The 18,903-nt window shown below is 34.3% G+C and overlaps 1 protein-coding gene across 1 annotated transcript; it reads right to left on the minus strand.

Moving 5' to 3' along the window:
- Positions 1 to 918: 918 nt before the first annotated feature.
- On the minus strand, positions 919 to 2,916 carry LOC149150523 (disease resistance protein RPS5-like). The gene has a single exon (XM_089442845.1). The coding sequence runs from the start codon at positions 2,914 to 2,916 to the stop codon at positions 919 to 921; it is 1,998 nt and encodes a 665-aa protein (XP_089298971.1).
- Between the last annotated feature and the right edge of the window lie 15,987 nt (positions 2,917 to 18,903).

Raw genomic sequence — 18,903 nt, forward strand, 5'->3', positions numbered from 1 at the left:
TTCTTTACCCCTCTTGTAGCCATCGCTCATGCTTAGCCTCAGTCTCACCACCCGCATTGGGATACCAATTGTCTCGCTCGCTCACAGGAGGGGTCTCTAGTTCCCAACCCTGGGTTTCTCTCATGGCTCTCACCTCTGACGCAAGCGTGATCACCATCTCCCCTAGTTTACACTGGTCTCCCTAGCCATCCCCCCAATTTCCCTCCCCTGTCATCTCCCACAACCCCAACCATAAACCAACATAGTTGCCATAGTAAGGGGCTTGAAAGGTCAAGATACATACCCAGGAAAGCTTCGCTGAAACCGTTGCTGGTAGCTCCGCAGACTTGCGCCCTCGTTCCTTCGTCCACACGCAGTCTCAACGATACTCCTTTCTTTGTCCCGAATTCTTTCATATTCCCATTCAACCTTTCTCTGTCGTATCACTCGCCTTGCTTTAGCTGCATCAAGTTCTTCTCCGTCCTAGCCATTCTTGCCACTTCTCCCATCTCTACTGTCAAGTAACATGCGAGAAGCCACCGCACCCATCGCCATGAGCGTGTGGGGGGTGGTGGGTGGTACCCTGCCTTTATACGTCATAACTACCATATTTGTCCCTTGTCCTCTCCCGCCTCCAACATGCACCCCAATCAGGGGAATATATTTTCAAAAATTTAATTTATAGGAAAAATATTAATAAAATTTAAAAAGATACATATATTAGATAATAAATAAATTACAAATTAAAAATCTAAAAAAAGAGTTAATAAAGTTTAAATTCCATATGAAATAGTCTATGAATGGACAAAACAAATCTCAATAAAATTTAAATTCCACAAATTACATAATAAATAGTGTAAGAGTTGAAAAAACAAATCTTATTATTTGAAACACATTTCATAAAAACATATGTATAACTTACAAATCATTTCCCCTCTGTTAACTGTTTTTAAGCACAATCTCACAGTTTGGAAGCTTTCTAATCTCATCAGGGATTTCCATCAAATTACAACCGTTAAGATTTAGATACTTCAGATTTTTAAGTTCACCCATTCTAGAAGGCAACGATTTCAGATTTCTACAGAAATGAAGATACAAAAATTGAAGATACGAAAGATGACCAATTTCTTCAGGTATATCTTCAATGTCAATGAAACCCAGAAAAAGAAATTCAAGGTGTGTCAATTGCCACATTGATGTTGGCAATGATCGTATGGCCGTGGCATGAAATCCAAGTACCCTCAAAGAGGTGAGGTTCAGTAAAAATGCGTCTGGAATTTCTTTCAATTCTTCATTTTGTCCCAAGAATAAAGAAACTAGTTTGGGACATCTCAATTCCTTTGCCGGCAAAGACTTAATATCATTGCCCAAAATTGATATTCTCCTGCAATTTTCTGAACCTGGGATGTCAGGGAAACGTTGAAGACTTTGCGCTGCCATCAATACACAATTCTCCTCACTTTCTCCAATATAAATTGCCATGTCATGGAGAACATCATGGACACTGATAACACCTTCTTCCACCTGGAATAAGCAGCGATTTACAAGTACCTTTACATAGCTCTCCCCCGTCTTTAACACATAGTCATAGTCCGCATCTTCTTTGGTCTTAACTAGACCTTCCGCGATCCATAATTGTGCCATCGCTTCCACTGGTATTGAAGCACCTTCAGTAAACATGGCACAGTAAAGAAAGCAGTTTTTTAAATTAGCATCGGGCAGACTATCGTAACTCCATCTCAATCTCTGATACAATTCTCCATTAATTCGAGGATGGGTTATTGGAAAATTTAAATCAACTTTTTGCATTTGCTTTAAGGCAAGCTTCCACTCATCTACATCTGCGTTGCCCCTCATTGTTGAGGCTGTTACCTTAATTGCCAACGGCAACCCTTTACACTCCTCGGCTACCTTTCGCGCAATATTCTGTATATTCTCTGGAACATGGCCGTCTTCGAAAGCCACTTTTAAAAACAACTCCCACGCCTCTTCTCTTCGTAAGGGTTGTATTTCCATGAACTGTTTTGCATTCATTTCTCGAATCAGATCTCTATTTCGAGTTGTGAATACAAGTTTGCTCCCTTTGTTCTTGCCAAACTGCACGCCCAATTCTTTCAGAGAGAGTGCCTTCCACATGTCGTCTAAAACCAAAAAGAATTTCTTGCTCTTCAGATATGCACACAACTTCATCTTCCCCATATCAGCGGAAGAGTTGGCCAGATTTAAATTAATTGCAGCAGCAATATCATTCTGTATTTGCCGAATTGGAGATTGAGCAACTGTAACCCAAATGATATGATCAAAAACATTACTAACCTTGTAGGTGTTGTAGACTTTTTTAAGCAACGTTGTTTTTCCCACACCACCCATACCGCACACACCAATTACGCGAACATTGGGACCTTCTGAAACCCAGCTCTGTAGCTGTGGCTCGGCAGATTTAATTTCCAACCCGACCAATCCGGTGTCAGGTTCGTCCTGAAGTAGTGCGTCTGCCTGGTGTGGTGCCGCGGACACAATCTGTTGAGCACTGCAAAACACGGAAAAATCGGTTCGAAGCTCATCATGGAGGTCACGAATAGTACTGTTCCACTCTCGGATTTGCTTGAAGACTTTGGGTTTGCAAAAGAGGCATTCAATACACTGCTGCAGCAACGGGCGTTGTGAGCGATGGATTAACTCTCTGGCCTTTCCAACTTTTTGTTGCATCCTTAGCAAACAGTTATTCAGAGAATCCGGTGCTTCCTTCTGTTGATATTGGAACTGAGAGTTAATATCAAGCAAGAGGCTCTTCATACGACATAACTGCTCTTCCAGAAGCTCACGGTTGTCATCCAAATTAATTATATCATCGATCTGTTGTATGAGTTGTTGGGTGAGAGGAACAGAAATAATGCTGCTCATGGTGTTGCCTGCGACCCCGGTTACAGTATCCATTGCTTGGACCAACAACAAGTGAGATCAAAGCAGAATATCAGATGTAATTAAAACCAAAAAAGGGAGATGCATATAACCGGAGGCATCAAACAATAATAGAAAGCAATATCTATCCGACTGAAAATGAAGGAAAGGGGTGTGAAGTATATAAAGGCTCTCCTTAGAAGCAGGGTCACCATTCATTCACCTTGAGATACTGAAATTCATTTAATAGGGAGGATGCAAATAGGGCAAGTGTGAGTTAGGTTCATAGGAGGGTCCAGCTCTAAAATCAATATTCGATATTGATGTTGTATTCTACGTGAATCACAAAAGTTGAAAGAACACCATTTTTAATTAGATCTTGTGGGGATCATCCAAAGGATATTAACAAGATGAATTATCTACTCTGCTTTTAACCATCCAACTATGGGAATAGATTTATGAAGGAAGCAAATTAAAATTGGACATAAATTGATGTGGGAATAGATTTATAGAGGAAGCAAATTAAAATTTGACATAAATCGCTGTAGACTAAAAATAACGTAACTTGCACGTCTATGAACAGCCTAAAATAGCCTATTGAGCAAATTAGCAATTTAATTGGTGCACATTAGCAATTTACTTGCACATCCTTGAAGTCGTTAATGAATGTTTGACTTCACATTACTGTCCGTTCTCTTCAAAATAACGGGTCCCGTGTGTTCAGTGATAGCAACCAAACGAAATTTCTCTGGTTTCAACTCTTTCAAAAGTCCAAATAATTTTAAGAGTGCGGGAGAGTTGAAAAGTAAAAGGGAGAGTAAGACCGTACAAGAACGAGTTATAATTATCTCAACAAGTGGAAACCGGCAATCCACGAAATTGATCATTATTTTACTTTTAAAAGTGTGTAAGTGGGAGTAAGACTCATAACAAAGAGTTATCATTTATGAAATTGATAATTATTTTTTTTATTAATTTTAAAAGATATAATTTTTTTTAGATTAATCTCAAAAATTTATTTATATTTATATTATGGATCACAAAAGTCTCAAATCTAATAAGTTTATTATGGATCACAAAAGTCTTAAATCTAATTTTATTATTTTTATTGTAGTAAAAATAATTATTAAAAATACTATAAATTTAAGAGGTGAAATATGTATGTTTTTCTTAAGTTTTAATAATTATATTATTGTATAGAGATAGATCTTTTATTTTATAAACAAAATGTTTTTATACACTATATCTGACATTTATTACTTTAAATTAAATTATTTATGTAATATTTAATATCCAATAGAATAAAGATATTTTTAAATCAAATATAAATATTATTAATATATTGAAGAATATAAAGAAGTTTATAGTTATCATAAACTTTGATTTATCAAGTATTATGAATATGTAATTTTTTTATTACCTAATATAAAAGAATTAATACATGATACATATGATAAAATTAAATGGGTTTAAATGTATTTTAAATTTTGATTTATTGAGTATAAAGAAGGATCAATTTTATAAAGGTGTAATTTTTTATCACTTAATATGAAAGTAGTACATAACACTTACAATATTATTAATTGGGATTATCTCAAGTGGTTGGGAAAAGTGACTATTATTTTTTCCTCCAAAAGATGACTATTATGTTCTCTTCCTAGGTTCAAAGGCTAGTGATGACTATTATGTTCTCTTCCTAGGTTCAAAGGCTAGTGATGACTATTATGTTCTCTTCCTAGGTTCAAAGGCTAGTGGGAACCGAGTAAGTGCCTTTAGATACACCATCACTTCTCTAAGTGCTTTGTGACCCTAAAAGTTTTTTGAGCATGTAGTATTGATAAACCATAGTATTGGTTGCTGGTATTGCAACAAAAATTTTACATATTAAATCTCTATTTTAAAATTTTTGTTCCATGTGTTTTCAAATGTATAAATATTTAACTTATATAGTAATTTTTATTATTATTAATAACAATAATAACAAATTAAAATAAATTATAATTTAGTTTATGTTTTTATTATTATTATTATTATTATTATTATTATTATTATTATTATTAAATGAAGCACATGGGGTTTTGGATTGACGGTGAATGGGTGCGTTATTAATGTAGTCCTTGCTATAGGTCACCTGTTCAAATTCCCCGTGGGTACTTAGGTTAATTTTAACTAGAAAAATATTAATAATAAAATAAAATAAATTATAATTTAGTTAATTTGTATTATTATTATTGTTTTTAATTTTTATAATGAAATGCATTCATATTTATTATAGATGCTACCCACTTATATACGTTAGTCTTAATTAATAAAGACAAAGAGAAAATGTAGGGAGTGGTGCTCCATTTCTTTTTAATGTTGATAGGGAAGTTATTTTGAAATCATTTTATAGTGAAAATGACTTTATTTTCAATTAAATCTAAAAATTTTAATTTTTTTTATAAAGTTTGGAAAAAAATATTATTAACTTAAATCCTTAAATTTTGAATTTTTATTTTTGTAATTGTCCAATGAAATAATTAATTTTATGGGTTACTAATAGAATTTTTCAAAAATTAAAATTATTAAAAAAAAAATCTATATGTAAGTGATAATAATAGTACACATATTCGAAGTCAATATTTATGAAAATATAAGGAAACATCTAAAATTATTATGTCACTACTTAAATAAAATATTCCTAAGTTATAATGGGAAGTTTTTAATAAAATCTCTTTTAAGTCTTACTAGGACTGCAATACTATTGCAACAACTACAAAAAAATTCAACAAACATATTTGCTATATTTAATCACTTATATCAATATATAGATATTTTTGAAAATTCAATCTAAGTTCTTTCTCTAAACTCTTGGTACATTTGAGTCCCTTCCTACGTTAATACAACTTATTTACATAAATGATCAACATTTGAGTGCGTATATATATATCTATATATATATATATATATATATATATATATATATATATATATATATATATATATAGATAAAATTGGAACTCGTTTTATAGCATCAATTTTACATTTATTATCTATCTAATCTGTAAATAACTTAAGTCTCTCAATACTTATAAATATTTTTCTATTTTTTTCATAAAAATATAAAATGCCTAAAACTTTTTTTCATAAAAATATAAAATGCCTAAAACTTCATTAGTCTTTTACAAGTAACATATTTCAAAATAATATAATGTATTGATAAGAAACCTAAATTTAAAAGTTAGAAGAAGATTTAAACTATTATAATGTCGCTTACAAAAGGGAAGCTTGCAAATCATAAATTTTAATAATTAAAAAGTTTTAAGATCTTTATGCATGAACATAAGGAGATTTGTTTTTTTTTTAATCTTAGATACAATAATTTTTGCTATCAATTATTTTTACATAAAAAGTAAATATTAAACAACAATGCTACATATCACACTTGTTTTGGCATGATTTTATTATTTTTTTAACATAATTTTATCGTCTTAAAACTAAAACATAATTAAAACACTGCATATTACACTTGTTGGCATAATTTTATTGTTATAAAACAAACAAAAATATAATTAGAATTATTTATTACAGTGCGTGAAAAGCATTTTATTTATATATTTATTGATGTTATACTTTTACTCTTTTATCAAAAGAATTTGAAAATAAGTAGTAAATCTTAGAAATTTATATAATTTGAAAATACTAATATAAACATAGTGGTTTAGTTTTAACCCAAATTATCAATAACGAGAAAATAAAATTAATAACCTTTGAATTAGCAATACGAGAAAATATAACTTTGTAAGTTTTATTTTGAAAGTGAATAGCATAAAAGAAAAATGAAGTGATATCTCCACATTTTTTTGCCTTATACAAAATTAAAATATTTCAAAATATATAATTTTAAGATATGTTTCATAATTTTAAAAATCATATAATAAATAATATATATTAAAATTAAATTAACATATTTTTGTGTTGAAAAGTGTATTTTATAGTTCGACATGATGAAAATGTCTAATTCTTTTTATGTTTAACTTGAAATTTAGTCTTATTTTTTTAAAATAAAAATAAAAGGTTCATTAAATAAAATAATAATATAATAATGTTCACAATAACAAAACACACACACATATATATATATATATATATATTAATTTTAATTAAAATAATTATTGATATTTGCTCTAGGTGGATATTGGTGGCCACCCACCAATTCCACTTGGACCCCACCATTGTTTCTTTCAGTTTTTCAGTTTCCTTGATTGTAGCACAGTTTACTATTTTTAGCAGTTTTTCGGGTCCTAAACTTTTTGAGCCGTTTTGAGGCCCTAAACGACGTTTTTTTGGCAATCTACTGCCAACGCTATTTTGGTGAAAGTCATTTTTTTTGTCGTAGTCCTCAGAGAGATCTTTCCAATGGGTTATCATGCGCATCAAATGTAGATAATATGACCAAGTCGCAACCCCAGGAAGTTGGCTATCCAACTCACCCAATGTGGCCCATAAACTCTTGGTGTTACATCTCCTTGGGTTAGGGTTTTGGTTGTTTAGGGTTTGCTCTTACTGTTCAATAATAAAAAGGCCCTTGAAACTCATTGTAACGTAGTTTAGAGGCATGTAGCCGCCACATCTCTTCTTAGAGATAAGCTACAATTGCCCGAGCTAGTCTTATTTCCATTCTGTTTGTAAGCACATTTCAGTATTTGATATTAATGAAATGAAGTGTTATTTCTACTGCATCTTTCTATTTATGGTTATATTTGTAATTTGTTGCATTCTTGTTTAAATCTAGATCAGTGGTATCAGAGCAATCCTTATTCAACAGGGGCATCCAGTGGCATATCACAGTGAGACACTTTCAGACATAATCTGGAAGTATCCCACTTATGACAAAGAGATGTATTCCATTGTGCAAGCTTGTCGACAATGGAAGCATTACATTTTGGGGAAGGAAACGGTCATCCACACATACCACTGACCCCTGCAGTTCATACAGACACAAGGGAAGTTGCAGAATGATCGCCATCAAAAGTGGTCCACATACCTGCAACAGTTCCATTTGAATATCAAGTATAAGAAGGGTAGCACCAATAATGTTGCAAACTGCCTGAGCCGACCACCGATCATGGCATTAACCATCGTGCTCAACTCTTGTGGGCACGAGACTTTTGATTGGCCACTTCTCTACAAAAGCGACCCAGAGTTCGACCACACATACTAGATGCTCTTGGAGGGTCAGCAAGTTCCATATTTTCAACTCCAAGATGCCCTATTATGCCACCTGGGACACCTTTATGTTCCTTCAAGTGAGCAAGCCAAGATGATTTGGGAATTGCACTACATTCAGGCCGCTGGGAATTTCGGGGTCGAGAAAATAGTGACAGTACTACAAAAGTATTTCTACTTCCCGAATCTTCGACATGATGTCACGAAGTACATCAGATCCTACACTGCCTATGCCATTGCCAAACTGACCATCAAGAAGCAAGGCCTCTATACTTTGCTACCTACCCCTAGTCGACCTTGGGAATCCATCTCTATGGATTACATGTTGGGCCTTCCTTCTACTAAGCATGGCAACAACTGTGTTTTTGTGGTCATCGACAAATTCTCGAAGATGGTCATTCTGGCGGCCTGCAAGAAGAATCTCACAGAAGAAGCCACTACTAAACTCTTCTTTGAACGAGTGTGGGTACACTTTGGTATCCCACAGTTTATCATCTCAGATCGGGACAGTAGGTTCCTTAGTACATTTTGGTCCAGTCTCTGGTCGATGCTGGACACCAATCTCACTAAGTCCATAGCTTTCCATCCCCAAACTGATGGCCAGACAGAGGTCGTCAACAGGATGATCATGCACATTCTGCACATGTACAACTCAAAGAATCCATGAACATGGGATGAAAGCCTTCCCTATGTCCAACACAGCTATAATTGGGCTCTTGACAGCTCGATTAGCCACAACCCTTTTTAGGTGGGCTTGGGATACCAGCCACTATATCCCATTGATGTGGCAATACCATTTGCAGCTACTCAGGTAGATTCGGCTCATGTCCAGTTGGAAGTCGATAAGGCAAACAAATTCATTGAGCACATCCAACATATCCTCTAGCAGGTCCATGACATTATGGAGAAATCAAATGCCAAGTACAGGTAGCGACATGACCAACATCAGGTGCCACACAAGTTTCAGGTGGGCGACAAAGTCTGGTTGCATTTACAGAAAGAACTCCTTACCGGAGCCTATTGTAAACTCATACCACTCCAATATGGTCCTTACACCATTACCAAGGCTATGGGAAACAATGCATTTGAGCTCAGTATTCCCCCATTCCTTGGCCTACACCCAGTGTTCAATGTGGACCGCCTTTGACCATACTTCCCACCATTCCTGGACGCATCAGACATTGCAGAATAACTCACACCTACAGAGTTAAATCCAAATTGCATGGAGCAATCCACAACTGATCAAATTATGGACACCTAGATCAAGAACACTTGTGAGCAGAAGATCCAACTGTATCGAGTTGTCAAAGCAAACCAACTCCTTCACTAGGGCAAGTGGCTCACTAGGGACCAAGTTTAGCAGAAGTTTCCTCATCTGATGGAGGAACTCAACGCAATGGGGACCATTGCTTCCGAAGGGGGGAGGAATGATCCAGGTGGATATTGGTGGCCACCCGCTAATTCCACTTGGACCCCCACCATTGTTTCCTTTAGTCTTTCAGTTTCCTTAATTGTAGCCCAATTTACTATTTTAGCAGCTTTTTGGGTCCTAAACTTCTGGAGCCGTTTTGAGGCCCTAAACGACGTTTTTTTGGCAATCTATGCCAGTGATTTTCTCGCTAAAATCGTATTTTCCATCGTAGTCCTCAGAGAGATCTTTCCAACGCGTTATCATGCGCGTCAAATAGAGACAATATGACCAAGTCGCGACCCCGGGAAGTTGGCTATCCAACTCACCCCAATAGGGCCCATAAACTTTTGGTGTTACATATTCTCGGGTTAGGGTTTTCGTTGTTTAGGGTTTGCTCTTATTGTTCAATAATAAAAATACCTTTGAGCCTCATTGTAATGCAGTTCAGAGCCATGTAGCCACCACATTTCTTCTTAGAGATAAGCTAATATCACCCGGGCTAGTCTTATTTCCATTTTGTTTGTAAGCATATTTCAGTATTTGATATTAATGAAATGAAGTGTTATTTCTACTACATCTTTGTATTTATGGTTATATCTGTAATTTTTTGCGTTCATATTTAAATCCCGATCAATATTACATCATAATTTGTAAAATAAAATTAACATGTAATTTAAAAATAATTATATTAATAATTTAGTTCTTTTAGCTCCATTGACATGTGATTCAAATTTAAATTTAAATCACATAACAATTATAAATTTATATTAATAATTTTAATTATGTTGGCTCAATTGAAATGTGATTCAAATTTACGGCTTAGGCTTATGAGTATAATTTAGTTATAAATTGTAGAATGCAATTTCTTTATACAACATTAAAGATCGTTCTAGTTTTCAATGGATTTTCGAGTAAAAAAGTTACTTTAAAAAAAAACTAGGTTTGTATTCTTAATAATATGAAAAATCAAGATTAATATGTAAAAATCAAAATTAATAATGATCTAGATGTATAGGTTTCTCATTCTTAACCATATAAATAATACAATTTTTTTTACAAAAAAATCCTTTATATTTTTAATAATTTTTTTGAAAAAGACCTACATATTCATTATAAATATTTGAATAATTTTTTACTTTCAAATTATTTTTTTAAGGAGAAACATCCATATTCATTATAAATATTTGAGTAAGTTTTTACTTTCAAATTATTTTTAATAAAAAATGCCAGAAACAAGCCCCATAAGGGGCAGAAAACCCCGTCAGAACCTTCTTTTGAAGGAGATGTGGAGCAACAAGGGGTTGGCTTTTACCGTCGATTTTCCTTCCTAACATTGAAAATATCGTAGATAGGTTGACACTAAGGTATTTTTCCCTTTGGGCCATTTTTTTCTTGGGGCTAAGCTATCTCATGAAACAGGGTCTGAAATCTTAGAAGCCAAAACTTGAAAGGTGAAACTTTGGGTTCCCCTTTGGGGAGTCCCTTGTCCCTTGATCCTTTCGGGGAGGGGGGTTGTTACGTTTGGAACACTAAAGGGTGAAAAAATTGGGGGTGTAGTACATACCCCCTAAATCGACAAACTGAAATGCCATAAACAAGCCCTAGAAGGGGCAGAAAACAAGCCCCAAAAGGGGTAGAAAACCCCCTCAGAACCTTCTTTTGAAGGAGCTATGGAGCAACAGGGCCCTGATTTTTACAATTTTGGATCTATCTTGACCGTTTAAACAATCTCTTCAGCGGAATTCAACCTTTTTAGGATAAAAAGCGAGGTTTTGAAAGCTTCATAAGAAAACCTAATTTACAATTCTAGATCTATTATGGCCGAAAAGTACACCCCCATTTCTGTCACCCTTTAGTGTTACCATATTAACCACTTATTATGGAAAATTTAATACTACATACTATTTTATAAAATATTTGGGTAATCATCTCCTACTTATGCATATATCCCTGTGTAGTGTGGACTTACATATCTATATTTAGTGTACATTACCTTTGTTTCATAGCCTTGCAAAATATTTCCACAATATATTAGTTTATTATAAGAATGAGAAAAGCGTTCTCGAGAGGCTTTGATATATGAAAACCATGAATGCAGTTTAAATTAGATGTAATCAACAACTTCTTATTTTTGTAGTACATAGTTATAAGTTTCAGGATATCAAAGCATTAAAAGGATTTATTTTTCTTTGGTTACACTTTGCTTATTCATGATAGAAGGAATTGAATATGGTATGATTATGTGTAATTTTTTTTAATTGTGTAGGTCATAATGCAAAAATATATCATAAATCACCAGTGTAAATGTTGCTGCATAAGGTTGGTAGTATTTATTATTAAAACACTTTTATTAGGGCTGAAATTGTAAAATCATCCCCATATATATTAATATTTATGTTGGTATTATTTACTATTAAAACACTTTTACTCAGGTTGAAATTGCAAAATTATCCCCATATATATTAAGATTTATGGGTAGTGGTTGCTTAAAATAGTTAATGGTATGCTTGAGAAATCTTTGCTTTTCACGTCTATGTTGATGGGAGGGAAATGCAAAGATTTGTTAATAAAACAAGGTAGCAGTCCTCTCTTCCTCACACTTATGAGATCTCATCCATAATGCAGAGAAAGAGAGAGGGTAGAGCTACTAAATTACTCCAACGAACAAATACTAAACTACTTTAGCTATGGGAAAGGTAGCAGGCTGCCATAAAGATTAATAGATGGAAAGCGATTAAAGGTATGGATTTAATTAGATGAATTTAATTTTATTTTGACATATTTGATTGTGAACAAACCCTTGATCCATGGGATTTATTGGGGTTGATCTCGTAAATATTTTATTTTTCAGCGTTCAATTGGTAGATCAGAAATATAATTTATTCCGACTTTTGTTCATAATGAAAACATTTTTCTTTTGGTAATTCACCAATTTTCAAGATAAAATAATTAAACATAAATATTAAACCCATTTAAACATGCTTAGGTTACAAGAAAATATGTGCAATATATGTATACACATGCATAGATTTATGGGTGAATTTTTTATTTATAAATTTATTAAAAGTGCTACCTTATCACATGTAGAACATTGTGTGTACATATATGTTTATGGACATTTTGTAGTGTTGTGAACATAGCATAGTGGGTCAACTAAAGTTTAGGTCTTGCCTACAGGTGTTTAGGAAGACCAGTAAAGTGGTTGTTTGGGGAATTTTGATTAAATTAGAATTGTTGTCTTCCCAAAGGTGACTAGCCTATGGAGGTTATGATTTTCCTAAATTTTGGGACTCGAATCTCATTATGATCACATAGTAGTACTTATTTGTGTAAAATTACTATATTTTCCCAAAGGTAATTTAGGAAATTTTCTGTACAGTGGGTGAGTAGAATAGTCATGAACATGAAGGGGAGAGAAGGATAAATCACTTAACCAAAGGTATTGGAAGTGTCTAGATTAAACTGAAATGAGAATGACTAGGTCTCTGGGAATTTCTTTTAATGTGATATTGGGAGGCATATAACATGTCATAGTCTCTACCCAAAGGTGATATTAGATGATGCACCTTTCTTGTTCTCGCAAATTTGAAATTTTTGAACATGGTAAGACACTTTGGACAATTCAATCTTAACCCCTGGCACGAATTGAAAGTAGTAAAGTTTTAAATCCCTGATTAATTACCCATAATCACATTTGATTCTCATTAACATAGATATGGACAAGTGTATGATTCAGAAAAATATAGCAGGGATTGAGCCATTGAGTGGCTCTAATTATACTTCTTGTAAAATGAACATAGATATCGTACCTGGTTGTATGAAATATGATTTTGTTATTTTGGAGCAAAAGCTTACTGCTCTAGCTGTAAATTCTTTGGAGGTTGTGAAGGTCCACTTTTCAAAGTGGGAGAAGACCAACATGATGGTCATGATGATCGTTAAAGCATTTATTAGTGAGGCACTTCATTGTGGCATTGCAACCATGGATATGACAAAAAGAATTATTTGCATTCATCAAGAAGCAATTTGTCATCACCCGTAAGTCCCTTCAGTATGGATATTTGTCTGAATTAATAAATCTAAAATATGATGGAAATGAGAGTGTGAGAGAGAATTTACTAAAAATTTCCAAGTTTTTCGTTGGGTTACGTGAGCAAGGAATCACTTTTGAGGATGAATTTCTTGAACATATGGTATTCCTCTCATTACCAAAGTTCTTTGACACCTCCAAGGTTAATTACAATTCTCAGGAAACCAAATGGGACCTTATGTTGCACATATTGTTGTTGTTGACGAAAAAAAGTGTGATTGATGTCAAAGGGGATGTCCAAGGGAATAGAAGTATTTATCGTGGGTCAAAGAAAGAAATTTGACAATTGTATATCTGTCATGACCTTATTAGGTGAAGTCAAAAGAAGTTTCAAGTTTCTTTAGTTTTTTGACAAGGTTATGGTGTCCTAATCATCATACAAATAACATGCATTTGTAGTCCTTGTCGAGACCTTTCCAACAATGTATCTCACTCTAAAACAGTCCTACTAGACGTTATGGCCATTTGAAAAATTAACATTAATTGAAGGTTCAAAACTATAGGGAGAAAACCCCCATTCTCAATACGTTAAAGAGTGCACAACATTGGGTAGATCCATGGTTTAAATTTGAGTCATTGACCAGTGGAGGTCTTACATGTATGATAGTTAAAAATTAAGCATCTATGCTTAAATATGATGATGGATGAATAGGTGATACATTAAACAATGAATGTTTTCCATAAATGCTCATTAGTTAACCCAGGGAACCCCCCCACGACAACTATTCATGTAGTGATACGTGGTGCACTATGATTGGGCTAAAGATGTGGCGTAGCAATGATGACACTTGGAAGAGGTTGACAAGTGTTGCATATAGTGTTATCAATGATTAAAATAAGATGACACTAATGTCAAACAAGATGTATGGGATAGTAGTAAGAAGACTGTCCATGATGATTAAAGAAGTAGGAAGACCCTATGTGAAGCAATATGATGGTTGGACCTTTCACAAGGTCTCATTACATGAAGATATGGGTTGTTGAAGCTATTCAAGTTTTTAATGAAGTTATAATGATAAAAATATCCTACAAATAGAATGGTTATGTAAAAATGGTATATTATGCTCATAAAAATTCCTCCCAGATGAGAATTTATGGCTAGCTAACATTAGATTGGGCCACATTGAGAGGAAAAACTATAGGGACAATTCCAAATTATTAAGGGGTTAAATGGTGCACAAGTTTAGGGTGGATCCACCATTGAACAAAAAAATTACCACTCATGAGTGCATGGAGGTGCACATTATTTAATGTTGTTAAAGGGCATGCAAGTCTTAGGTCAATCAATGGTGTTAACATTAGGTCAACAATCAGATGAGGGAAATATTGCACCAAGTTTAAATGTCCCTGTAGGACCAACCAAATAGTGATACGTGGAAAAGTGTTGTTTGATAATGATTTGGCCCCTTTGAACAAGTGACATGTGGCTTATTTGAATAGTCAAGAGTGATGCAAAAGCTTAGAAACATGGTATAAATCTATATGGTGTGACGTGGTAAAAAATACAATGTCACATGACACTTAGCAAAACACGTTAGAACTAATTTCAACACAATGATGTGACACCACCTGGAGCTACCATTTGGTAGTGATAAATGAAGGTTGGAATGGTCAAAATCCCAAAAAAAGGTGATACATGGCACTCCTCATTGGCCACCACATGGCATGATGAAATCATGTTGATGCCATCACACAAATGACCAGTGACACTTGGATCGTAGTCACATGGGAATCATCCAATGGAATTCTGGATATCAAGGGATCTACATCTGTCTCACTCATTCATATGACATGGTCATATGGACGATGGAACTGAATTTAAGAACTTATTCATGGAGATGAGTTATTATCAGCCCTAGTTTTATGGAAATCTCTAAATTCAGTGTCCAAGCCATGGGACCATCACACGACTATAAATATAAATACACCCTTGGCCTAGGATATGGTTTGGTTCATGGTGAAAAGAAAGTTAATCTAAAACGAAAGTGTTCATGACATCTGGTTCTGATCATAATCTAAATTTAGCGAAGTTCTTGTTTCAAAGTGATATGGTTATGTTGTAACCAATTGACTTTGATTTATTTTTATCCTCATTTTTAGCGGAGGGCCATATGGTCTATATTTGTCATTTGAAGCAGTGTATGGTAATAGTTGAAGGAAGCATGAATTGTCTATGGCCTGGTTCAGTCACGAGTTGTTTTGGTTTGGCTTGTTGTTCTCGCTATAACTTGGATATTTTCATAATGTTTTCAACATGATATAGTCCTAACCATAATCAAATTATAACATTTTTATCACCCATATGTATAGTTACAATGAAACCCTTGACATTGAAAGGGTGTCCATGTCGACAGACAACCATAGAGCATGATATGTCACTATTTGAATGGCGGTCAAAGATTAGTGTGAGATGGGTCGAGACCAGTGGATGGTGACCAATCCACATAAGCATGTGATCAGAGTTATGTTGATTATGTGCCAAGGTCAAGTGTAACTTGATCCATTGTTGAATATGAGCATCAAGATTAAGTGTTACTGGAGTTTCTCTTGAATATGTGAATGAGCTAGGTGTTGAAGTCAAGTGTGACTCGATATGTTGTTGGATATGTGAATAAGCCATGCGTCAAGGTCAAGGGTAAGCATATCTATTTTGGATCTGTGAACGTCATGAGGAATGTGACTCAAGTCACGTATCATTGGTTTGTTGGTAGTGCATTAGTAGTGTCTCGACCGAGACTCATGTTTGGATCTCGTTAGCTCCAAGATTGAATTTTATTATTATTATTTATAATATACATTCTATAGAATGGATAATTGGATGCTAATGGTGATTCTATTGATATGACACAAATATTTTTCTAGTTTATATAACGCACTCCAGAATGTGTCATCATTAGAGAAATTTTGAGGTAAAAAATGGGCCTAAGAAAAAAAAATGTACAACCAAAATTAAAGTTTTAAAAATCAATAATATTCAATATGATGATGTCAAACATGGGGGATGATTCACCATTTTGGAGTAAAAAAGTAAAAGGATTAAAAAAATAAAAATAAAAATAAAAAACTACTTTTTCAACTTATCTCCCTATAGTTTTACTCGAATTTCAAGCGAGAGCACCCATTGGATGAAGAATTTAATTCCTCATCTAAGGAGTACCCATGTTGCATACTTTCGATAGACCATACTACAAGGAAAATGAAAAATACATGAAAACATTATTGTAATCACATTTTTTCATGTATTTCTCATTTTTCATGTAGCAAGGTCCATGAAAAGTATGCAACATGGGTACTCCTTAGATGAGGAATTAAATTTCACATTCAAAAAGTGCTCCTGCTCGAAATTTGCGTAAAACCGTAGGGAGATACATTGAAAATACGAGTTGAAAAAACAATTTTTTCTTTTTTCCTTCTAAAATTTCATGATGTAATCTAATCTTATTTTAGTATTTCTACTATTATTTTATAATATTCCTTAGGAGGCCCATTTTATACCTCAAAATTTATCTAACGTATGTATAAATAATAATTATTTATCTAGTTATATATGGTTATTTTTTATTTTTACAATCATTATTTATCGAAATTGAGATATGAAAGAATATGGATGATCACAACTTAGAGATGAATGTAACCAGAGGGATTTGATTCTATTTTGAGTCATATTCGATGGCTAGAATCTCTTTTGTTTTTTTGTTAAGGTCTATTATCATGTTGTAGGTGTTTTGGATACTTGAAGTAAACATGTTCCGAGAAGGAGTTTGAATGACCATATTGGAGATCCTTCTCAAATAGAACATGAACAACGATATGAAAGCCAAGAAGAGTGATTTATGTAACCATTTTGGTGTAGGTTGTATAGTAGCATAGTGGTTTTAAGTTATAGGATAATGTAGTAGTTGTAGGAAGAGACAATATTTGGTATAGTGGTTGTTAGGGCTCCATAATAGGTATTATCGGTGTTGGTCTCTTATTATTCATTTTGGCCAGTTTAGCCTATGAATCACTAGGTATCATATCCTAAAGGTTTATTTTTCAAAGGAGCCATTCAGTCCTTGAGGTCCTATGGTCAAAACAAGTATAAATGTTTGAGAGTTTTTTTCATATGAAGTTTAGTTCAGATCATGTTGCAAGTGTTTTCATGATAAAGTGCTCAAAAGCAGATTTCTAGTGATATATCTAGTTCTTCAAACTGACTTCCAGATTAAACGTTAGAGCAGATTGAAGTTTACTATTCAAAATAGATAAAACAAATGAAAATACCTAAGTATAGGTCCCGAATCCCGCATATCGGAGGTTTGGAGAGGAAAGCAGTGCAGGTAGGAGAAAAACACTGATTAGCGATAACCGATATTGCAAATCGGCAATCAGAGGTTCCAAATCTTGCATATCAGAGGCTTATGGTCAGTCGGCAATCGACGAGGTCCAATTGACAGAGCATATTGCAAGTCACAGGTCAGAGGTCTTACGATATCGCATATCAACAGTCGATGGTTGCAATGTGCCAACCATAACAAAGTGTCGATTGTGATATGAAATAGAAACACCGAAATTGCAATATGAAAAGGCCTCTAGTGTTAAAGTGTTGGGAGGGCCGTAAAAAAATTAACAAAGGAATCACTTGCAAATCCAAAGAAAATTTAGGCCTTTTCTCTCTCCTGCAAAGGGATCCATGATAGTAAAAGATTGGGTCTGATAAAGGCTATGCAGTAGACCATAATTGGACCCGATCAGATACATGTGGAAGTTAGCAATTGGTTCCGATAAGTGACACGTGGAGGCTTACGTCATCATGATGTGGCCGTACGGTGGACATGTGGCAGGCAGATTCGCCATTTTCAGGGGTCATATGAGGCCTAAAAAAGGTGACACGTGGCAGAGGATGAGGTGAAGCCATAGATCAACGATAGAAGGATGAAGAATATCTTTGTATTAAGTTAGAACCTCCGATTGAATCCTCCAATAAAGGAGCACCGATGCGGGGGTTGGCCCATGCCACAAGTAGCTTAAATAACCAAATTACGGGGCTATTAACTAAGGGATATCACATATCGACGGTTGCAAAGGTGAGCGACGACATGATACATATATATCCATTTATGTGTTTAAATCAAATGTTGGGTGAAAAAGGGTTAACAAAGGTTTTAATGTTAAAAACTTGGCATGGGCCTTCCCTCATCCCCTCTCCATGTGGACGAGGCCATGTCACTCATTGGAGATCACAATTCTTAAGGGGTGTAACCAAGTGCGGCATTATGAAATCACCGATCTCTGACTTCCAATATTTGAAGGGCCCGGGCACATATATGTTGTG

Source organism: Pinus tabuliformis, chromosome 9, assembly GCF_031772625.1.
Source record: "Pinus tabuliformis cultivar Carrire ecotype Pingquan chromosome 9, CPIR1, whole genome shotgun sequence".
NCBI classification, from domain to species: Eukaryota; Viridiplantae; Streptophyta; class Pinopsida; order Pinales; family Pinaceae; genus Pinus; species Pinus tabuliformis.

What these genes read in the sequence shown, in the direction of transcription:
- LOC149150523 (XM_089442845.1), bottom strand. Translation starts at nt 2,916, where the DNA reads ATGGATACTGTAACCGGGGTCGCAGGCAACACCATGAGCAGCATTATT.